The sequence below is a fragment of the Capricornis sumatraensis genome, chromosome 4 (assembly GCF_032405125.1).
Source record: "Capricornis sumatraensis isolate serow.1 chromosome 4, serow.2, whole genome shotgun sequence".
Lineage (NCBI taxonomy): Eukaryota > Metazoa > Chordata > Mammalia > Artiodactyla > Bovidae > Capricornis > Capricornis sumatraensis.
The window spans coordinates 132,381,301-132,391,198 of NC_091072.1; the positions used below are offsets into that span (position 1 = coordinate 132,381,301).

Consider the following 9,898-nt stretch of genomic DNA (forward strand, 5'->3'; position numbering starts at 1 on the left):
TTGCCATACATCAACATGAATCTGCCAGATGTATAGAACAGTATTTGCTGATCTCTGTCTCTGGGTTTACTTGATCTGAAGTAGCACAGTTACCCACCCAGGTTAAAAAAAAAAAAATCTCTTTACGTCAATGCACTCGAACTCTAAGTTCTCTCCTCTGAGCTGGGAGCCTTTCAAATTCATGCTGGCGGCAGGGGGTCTCGGCTACTGGGGAAAAAGCCCGTTCTACAGGCCCCGCCCACCGCCGCCGCCCCTCCCCCCAGGCTGGTTCTCTAACTCCCCCGGACTCGCCTCCCCCCGTCACCCCCTCCCGGCCCCATCTCGGAATTTCGGCTGCCTCAGAGGGCTGGCGCGCGTCAAAGCCCGAACTGGGAGACTGATTTGTGGAGCATCACCCTCAGCTCCTCTCCCCGCAACCCCTCCTCCGCCCCCGGCAGCAGCCCAGGGCTAGAGCCGAGCAAGGGAGGGGAAAGAGCTACAACCATCCCCCTTCCTCCAGCCCGCCCCAGTGGGTGCAGATTCAATTGCACCTTTTATTATTTTAACTCTTCTCCCTAGGACACGCGGCCCCGGATCGGTCCCTCCGGCATTCGCAGTTACCGCTCCCGTGCGCGGAGATGGGACAGCAAGGGACCTGTCCGCGGCCGGCCGGCGAGTGCGGGGACTTGCGGCCGCCCAGCCAGCGGCCCCGAGTCTGTAAGTTTCAACACTCCTCCGGGGGAGGGGAGGGGGAGGCTGAGCGCGTACCCGCAAAAGATTTAAAAGGTTGACAGCGTCGGAGGGATTTTCGGGGCACATTCTTTTAATGAACTCTTTACGCAGTCAGCAGGCTGTTATCCGGGTTTTTCTTGCAGCTTGTATGGTTGATCCCATTGTATTAAAGAAGTTCAAGTTATTACATTACGAGTTCAAATGGGAATTTTTTAAAAAACTGCAACTCATACTTCCTTCAAATGTAAAATACCTCTTCGTAAAATTACATAGCACACTGCTTATTATTTTGTCGAGTTGTTATTTGTACTGTGCAGGAGCGTCCACGGCCTTTTCTTTGCCTACTTCTAAAAATAACAGAAAAAGAATTCCCCCTCTCTACTTTTAATATTGCTACATCACGTGCATAGTTTACTGAAGAGATCGTGATACCAAGCTGGCCTCAGCTGTCCTCGCTGTCGTGGTGCGCTTGGGTTTTTGCAGTAATCTACAGACGCGGGTAATATCAGAATTATCATTAAAGCTGCTGTTTACAGGAAGGCTCCTGACTTTAACTAAGGTTGTGCCCTTAAGTGTTCAAAACGATAAGGACTATTAAAACAGTTCTGGTTCAGACCAAGTAATTTTCCCGAGATCTAAGAACTCAATCACTGTAAGATCATACCTTTAGCTTTGCACGCCACCTGTAAGATACAGACACACCCCTCCATGCAAGGACGGAAGAGTCGAGAAATGGTCGCGGGGTGGGGGGAGGGGTAGTTCTTAATCTTGGTTTCCCTCCCGCAGGACGGGTCTCGAGGGAAGGAGAGGCAGGTCGCAGACAGGTGCCTAGGCTGGCTATGGTGACGGGACGATGTTGGCCAGGAAGAGCATCATCCCCGAGGAGTATGTGCTGGCGCGCATCGCGGCGGAGAACCTTCGCAAACCGCGCATCCGGGACCGCCTCCCCAAGGCCCGCTTCATCGCCAAGAGCGGGGCTTGCAACCTGGCGCACAAGAACATCCGGGAGCAAGGACGGTTTCTCCAGGACATCTTCACCACCTTGGTGGACCTGAAGTGGCGCCACACCCTGGTCATCTTTACCATGTCGTTCCTCTGCAGCTGGCTGCTCTTCGCCATCATGTGGTGGCTGGTGGCCTTTGCTCACGGGGACATCTATGCTTACATGGAGAAAAGCGGGATGGAGAAAAGTGGCTTGGAGTCCACCGTGTGTGTGACTAACGTCAGGTAAGAAGGCGTCGGGCTGAGGCGGGGTGGAAGACAGTACAGAAAAATAGATGAAATTGCCCTTTCTGTCTTCTCTCTGTTACTTTGCTGACAGTGAACTAAAGACTTAATATTAGTATGTTCAGAAGCAAAAAAATAAAAACATAACAAAACAAAAAACGAATCTGATGTATTAAAATTTTTGGGGGGGTGCAGCCTTGGATGAGGAGGCTTTGAAAATGTAGTTTCAATCCCGTGAGCTAGCCTTGAAAATATTATACTGGTTATTTAAAAAGGATTTCACTGAGTGCCTTCCTCAAAAAAAAAAAAAAAGAAAAAGGCACACATTTAGTTGTCAGTCTGAAAAGCTGCTGTCCATAGTTCCAGTATCCAAAAGGAAATATCTCTGATCAACAAAAAATGTTGTGCAAATGCTAGTAATGTTCCATGACTTCTCTTCCCGTGACATTTTCAGAAATAATGAAAAAAAAATAGAAAAACACTGAAGAGGGGATCTAAATTTTAAAAAAAATCCAGCAGAAATGAAGTAAATATTAAGCCCTTCTTTATCAAGATGATCCTGAATAGCTGATTGCTTGCTTTAATTCCAAAATTAAAAGTTATGTTAACATTCAGAACTAGAAAAAAGCTAATCTTTGATAGAAATTGGTCTAAATGTTTGACGGAAGAGATTATGTAGAAGTGATTTAACATTGTGGTTTTCTCTAAAAGTTTTAGTAGGATAGGAAGGCAGTTCTTAGATTGCCCTAATTTTTTTTCTTATATCATAAATATTTCAAAGATAAGTGAATTTGGTTTCAGTGATTCTCTTCTCATATTTTCACATGGCCTAAGAACATTTACTTGGGGGTGATTTGTCTCTTAATTTTTTTGTTTAAAGATGGAAAAAGATAACCAATTGCAAAAATATTCACCCTGAAGAGAAATATTTGTAATAATACTAGCAATTTTTCCAGGACATTTTCTGAATAATATCCCAAATTCACAGAATTCATAAAACAAAGCAACTTGAACAGGAACCGTTCTGTCAGGAAACTGGAAGGAATAAAACCTTTACTGATCCTGAAATGTTAAATTAGCATACCACTGCAAGAAGCAAAAACCTAGACTGTAAACTTGCCCATTCTTCCCTTCTCTGACTAGTTGCAATGCCAGCTTATCAAAATGGGCATGTAATATTTGTCACAGAGATCACATACCACAGGTTTCAGCTCAAATTTTGAGGAGAGAAAGCCAAATTGAATAGATCCATTGCCTTTACCATCGAGTTAGATATTATTTTCTTGTCTTAAACTTGTCACACACTATTGTCTCAAAGAAAATACAGGTAAAAAAATGTACGTGATCATCAGTACACCAAATATAAAGGAAACAAAATACTATGTTTAACAGATATGTATAGGACAGATATGATTATAATATTTCTCTTTAAGAAATTTATTGGCACTGCTATTGGTGAATCATTTTCCTATAGAGGTACACTTTTAATAAACTTGAAGTAAACTCACATAAAATGAGATAAAAGAAACAGACATAATAAACCTTAAAAAATAAATGACTGATTTTATTCACAAGATGGATATATTGGCTTTCCTTGTGGAAAAAGTCACTAGGCAATTGATTAAAGATACGTCATTACAAGGGAGATAGTTTCAGTGATTTTGTAAAATAACTTGACAGAGTGCTCTGGTTATTAAAAGCTGTTTTACTGCCAGCTTTTATTGTTCAACAAGAGGTGTTTTGAGGTATGTTCATTCCTCTGATGGATTCCTGCTGGTGTGAACATTCAATTCACTGTGAAAAATAGTGTTGCAGATACAATGAAACAAACTTGATTTTAGCAGTGTGACAATTTTAGCATTTTATTTATTCATTTCTCATTAGATGATTATCTAAACATTTTAAACTTTTTATTGAAATATAGTTGATTTAACTTTAGCATTTTAAATTTTACTTCTTACCTAAAAAATATTATTGAACATCTTTTAATGTTAAAAATCTTAGTGGTTTTATTTTAACATTGTGGTACTATGTATACTTCAGTGCAATATAAATTTTAATCGTAACCAACTGTACATAATACTTTTCACCAAAAAAAAGTAGAAACAGAAAAATTTCTATTTTTTTCCCAAAGGATATTTAAAACATGACTAATAATATGTCTAATTTTTTTTTGCATTTCCTTTCCTTTCATAAGTTCAATGTCCCACCTTGTCATCAAAACTGAAAATAACTTATTATAATGAAGATTTTCTAGTGTATCCAAATAATATTTAACATTCTCCTTCTAGGCTGGTTCACCTTCCCTTTCACGTAGATGACGTTCTAACATGAGTCAGAAAGTAAACCAACATATTTCTTCTTCTTATTCACCCTAACTCCCTCTGTAGCAGAACAAACCAGAAGCTAAAAACACTCATCTCTTGAGGTTGTTTAGCACAACAGGTGTTCATTAAAAGGCTGAGTCTTGCACCATATAATGTTTGGAAGCAAGTTCTTTCATAAATAAATAACATACACAAATCACATATGAATAGTCTCTTAAGCCAATAAAATGAAACATCTGGGCATATTCATCATTACACTGCTCCCTGAAGCATGTATGTTGTTTAGTTGCTAAGTCGTGTCTGACTCTTGTGACCCACATGGACTACAGCCTGTCAGGCTCCCCTGTTCATGGGATTTCCAGGCAAGAATACTGGAATGGCTTGCTGTTTCCTACTTCAGGTTGTTATTTCCTACTTCCTGACCCAGGGATCGAACCTGCATGTCCTGCATTGGCAGACAGATTCTTTACCACTGAGCCACTGGGAAAGCCTGAAGTATGTATACATTATCAGAAATCAGTATTGTATCCATGCCCCTTCTCTGGGGTCTCTTCTTATTCTTTGCCATAGTTTTGATTTATAAGTATATCTTGTGTGTAGCTAATGCAAAAAGCAATCGTGGTTTTCCATGAGTCTTTTTAGCAACAGAAAGGATAAGAAAGGCACTTTTTCATTTAAAAGTTAAAGGAATCATCTGCGACATCCACTATGCTTCAATTAAATAAAAAATACAAATCCCTGATTATGAGCCTAGTAGAAAAAAAAAATCATCTTATGTGTGCTTGCTTACCATTCATGGTGCCCCATCAAAATATAGTGTGTATATTCAGAATCCAAATATTTAAACATTTTGCTCACTCATTGTGTGTGGCATTAAGAAACAGCTAATACTTTGACAGTTGACCTATCATCTATAAAATTAGAGAAGTTTGAAATTGGAGTGGAGGGCAGATGTGACTAAAACTCTTTCTATTAAGAAGCCACAGCAGTAAGGGTTATGTACTTAAGTGAATAAATTAAAGAGAAAGATGACCAAATGTGGTGCTTCTCAATTAGGGAGATAAATCAGAATTATCTGCCAGCTTTTCGAAAGTCTTGCACAGGTCCACCCTAAACTACCAAATCAGTGTTTACACTGTGATCAGGAAGAGACGCACAGTTTGAAAAATCTTCCCAAGAAAATCCTGACACATGTTGGCCCCTTTCTTGTGTCTCTTTCAGAAACTAGGCCAGAAATGAGAGGATTTGCGCCCTTATTATGATCTTGACACAGTCACTTAATAATCTTTACCTCAAATCCTTCCTGTAAAAGCATCAGTATTCTCTAGATCACTTAGAGAACAAAGTGAAACAATCAATAAGAAAACGTTTGGTTCCAAATAGCACAACATTCTTTTCTTATTTTAAAATACTAGTATTTTGAAGGACATGTTTTGTACCACTCTTTAGCACTGTGCTTTCTCTATATAAGGTACATAGTGTTCACTAATGAATATGATTTTAAAGGTTGTAAATAATAAAAAGTTCACTCAGGACTCAGTATGTTCCACGTAACTTGAGTCACTTAAACACAGCTTGGCAATAAATAATAGACATCGGCTTGAAGGAGTTTAACAAAATAAAAACTATGCCTTTGTGAAAGTGAAGGGCTTCCCTGATAGCTCAGTTGGTAAAGAATCTGCCTGCAATGCAGGAGACCTGGGTTCAACTCCTCAGTCAGGAAGATCCCCTGGAGAAGGGATGGACTATCCACTCCGTATGCTTGGGCTTCCCTTGTGGCTCAGCTGGTAAAGAATCCACCTGCAATGTGGGAGACCTGGGTTCGATCCCTGGGTTGAGAAGATCCCCTGGAGGAGGGAAAGGCTACCCTTTCTAGTATTCTGGCCTGGAGAATTCCATGGTCTGTATAGTCTATGGGGTTGCAAAGAGTCGGACACGACTGAGCAACTTGCGCTTTCACTTTTCACTTGTGAAAGTGAAGTATTTCACAATGATACCTGCAGATAAGACAGAAAATGAACAAGTGCTTGTGTTTAGAATAGGGCATTTGATACATTAAGTTGGCTAGTGTTTCCAAAAGTATTTAATAGCCTTTGGACATGAACAGGTGAATGGATAAAGAAGATGTAGTACACACACACACACACACACACACACACACACACAATGGAATATTACTCGGCCATTAAAAAGAATGAAATAATGCCATTTGCAGCAATGTGGATGGACCTAGAGATTCTCATACTAAGTAAGCCAGACAGAGAAAGACAAATATCATGATATAGCTTATATGTGGAATCTAAAAATATGATACAAATGAACTTCTTTACAAAAGAGAACTAGTTTCACAGATGTAGAAAATCAGGTTATGGTTACCAAAGGGGAAAGGAGGGGAGAGGAATAAATTAGGAGTTTGGGATCAAAATATACATATTACTATATACAAAACAGATAACCAACAAGGACCTACTGTATAACATGAACTATACTCAATATTGTATAGCCATCTATAAAGGAAAAGAATCTGAAAAAGAACATATATAACTGAATCACTTTGCTGTGTACCAGAAAGTAACACAAAATTGTTAATCCACAATACTTATGAAAAAAATTAGCCTTTGAAAGAAGAACATGAAAAATTCAGCTTCAGTGTTATTTCATGATTCAAAAATCTGAACTGATGGCACTCTTTTCTGATCTCATTCCTTACAGATCTTTTACCTCTGCCTTCCTCTTCTCCATTGAAGTTCAAGTGACAATTGGATTTGGAGGGAGAATGATGACTGAGGAATGCCCTCTGGCTATCACAGTCCTGATTCTACAGAACATTGTGGGTTTGATCATCAATGCAGTCATGTTGGGCTGCATTTTCATGAAAACAGCCCAAGCTCACCGAAGGGCGGAAACCTTGATTTTCAGCCGCCATGCGGTAATCGCCGTCCGAAATGGCAAACTGTGTTTCATGTTCCGCGTGGGGGACCTAAGGAAAAGCATGATCATCAGTGCCTCTGTGCGCATCCAAGTGGTCAAGAAAACCACGACCCCAGAAGGCGAGGTGGTACCTATTCACCAGCTGGACATTCCTGTTGACAACCCACTTGAGAGTAATAACATTTTCCTGGTGGCCCCTCTGATCATCTGCCATGTGATTGACAAGCGCAGCCCCTTGTACGATATCTCGGCCACTGACCTGGCCAACCAAGACCTGGAGGTCATCGTGATTCTAGAAGGAGTGGTCGAAACTACTGGCATTACTACACAAGCTAGAACCTCCTACATTGCTGAGGAGATCCAGTGGGGCCATCGCTTCGTGTCCATAGTGACCGAGGAGGAAGGTGTGTATTCTGTGGATTACTCCAAATTCGGCAACACCGTGAAAGTAGCTGCTCCAAGGTGCAGTGCCCGAGAGCTGGATGAGAAGCCTTCCATCCTTATCCAGACCCTCCAGAAGAGTGAATTGTCCCACCAGAATTCTCTAAGGAAGCGCAATTCCATGAGAAGAAACAATTCCATGAGGAGGAACAATTCCATCCGCCGGAACAATTCTTCCCTCATGGTGCCCAAGGTGCAGTTTATGACTCCCGAGGGAAATCAGAACACTTCCGAATCCTGACAGCAAGACAACCCCCAGAAAGTCTTTGATCCGCTGTTGAACAGTTTCTGCAGGGCATGGACAGATTGCACTGGAGCTGAAACAAAATAATTTGTCCTTGTTTATCTTATTACACTAAATGATATGCATATTCCAACAGCAACACTTTCTGTGTCAATAAATGGTAACTCACAAGGTGGAGGGTTCCTGTCTTACACTTGCTTCACCCTTGCAATATCACCCTATCACCCTAAGTGATAGGCTTAGGTTATACAGAGGAAATGCTCTCGTTTCTGTCCATTTGAAACACAGGAATTACACAAATAGTAATAGACCTTGAATACAAAAGTGGGTCAAGAAATGATACTGCTTGAAATGCTTAATGGGTGACATCACACATGTCTGTTTCTATGGTTCACCCTGGAAAAGAGATAGAATGGGCAAGAGGACCCCAAACTCTGTTTTTCCTATCTCCCTTTCCCTCTCTTTTTAAAACTGCACCAGGTACAAAGCTTGAGGCAAAAACTGCTTGGTTCCTTTTTTGTTTTTTTGTTTATTTTGTTGATTAATTTTTAAATATTGGATTTTATTTGCTCCTCAAATTGTATATTATAAGGAGAAATAGTATTGTGGAAAATTGCACTAAAATGTTAGGCAGGAACATCTGTGAAATTGGAAAACAACAACTGAGTTCAGTTCTAATCGTGAACATAATTCCTACATGAACATAATGGAATCTAACTAGAAACCAAAATTCCTATTCAGTTAAATCAGCTTATTGCAGTGTAAGGCTTAATGTTTCAAAGCTAGAAATCACCCCACAATATGATTGATGAATGAAAGTTCCTGTTAACTTCTCATTCAGGGTCTTGAAAACATGAACAGAAACTTGCTAATTTATTTTTGGATTTCCCACAGAAAAACTTCTCAGTTCTAATCACTTCTACATGGATTCTGTTCACTCACTTGGTTCTTCACAGTGACCTCCAGAGGTTTCTTTGCCCCCTTCATGGCCACCTGTTGGCAGAACCAGGCAAAGAGCTTTGGGGAACAGCTAAGAACATTCCTGTCTCACTTAGGACTGAATTGCCCAAAGGGACATCTACTTCTTTTGGCTTCTCACTTCTTAAGAGCCTCCATTATAGGGAATATTTTATCAAAATATTTTCTTTGAATTCACTGTAGTTTTGCAGCTTCTTTTTCACAAAATTATCCCTAATGAAAGCTCAAGGGAAAAAAACACTCATTTTTAGAGTTATATGAAAGAGACATCACACAGTGTTGATACTCACCTCTGAGGGTCCTCTCTTTACGACCTCTTATTCCAAAGGAACTATGTTTTTAACATTTCATGTTGATTTCATTTCATTCCAAGTTTTAGAATGTTCTATGGGCTCCCCTGGTGGCTCAGATGGCAAAGAATCTTCCTATAATGTAGGAAACCTGGATTTGATCCCTGGGTTGGGAAGATTCCCCTGGAGAAGGAAATGGCGACCCACTTTATTCTTGCTTGAAAAATCCCATGGACAGAAGTCCATGGGGGGTTGCAAAAGAGTCAGACACAACTTAGCACCTAAACAACAACAAATCTTAAACAAAAGACTCATGCATCTAACCAGATGAATGGAAATTGTTTCTCAGGTTACCAAGTTCATCATTTCTAAAAAATTTTAACTACTCCTTTGAATTCCAGACTTGCGCATCAAACAGGTACTTGGAGCTCCACTTGGATACCTAATACACATTTAGAAGTTACCATTTCTAAAACTAAAGTTTTCATTCCTACTAGCAACCTGCCCCCCTCCACAGCCTTTCTTCCAGTCACTCAGGCCAAGACTGGGAGTCCTACTTTACACCTCTCTTTTACATCTCACATATTCTCCATTAGCAAAATCTCATCCAGAGTATGACAAGTTTCCTATATCTCTATTGCCTCCTTCAGTCCAGTCTGGGTACTCATCACTTCGTATATAGGGATCAGTGTACCAGTTGCTAGTATATTGAAACACCTCTATATAGTTTGCTAAAGAAAAATCTACCT

General features: G+C 40.3%; 1 protein-coding gene across 1 annotated transcript; it reads left to right on the forward strand.

Moving 5' to 3' along the window:
* The first annotated feature begins 383 nt into the window (after positions 1-383).
* On the forward strand, positions 384-8,021 carry KCNJ8 (potassium inwardly rectifying channel subfamily J member 8). The gene is made up of 3 exons (XM_068970909.1): positions 384-696; positions 1,498-1,938; positions 6,978-8,021. Exons 2-3 carry the CDS (start codon positions 1,565-1,567, stop codon positions 7,876-7,878), a joined length of 1,275 nt encoding a protein of 424 aa, XP_068827010.1. The 5' UTR covers positions 384-696; positions 1,498-1,564; the 3' UTR covers positions 7,879-8,021.
* Positions 8,022-9,898: the final 1,877 nt, after the last annotated feature.

Coding starts and splice junctions, on each gene's coding strand:
- KCNJ8 (XM_068970909.1), top strand. CDS start 1,565: ATGTTGGCCAGGAAGAGCATCATCCCCGAGGAGTATGTGCTGGCGCGC. Junction 1,939..6,977: donor GTGTGTGTGACTAACGTCAG/GTAAGAAGGCGT, acceptor CATTCCTTACAG/ATCTTTTACCTCTGCCTTCC.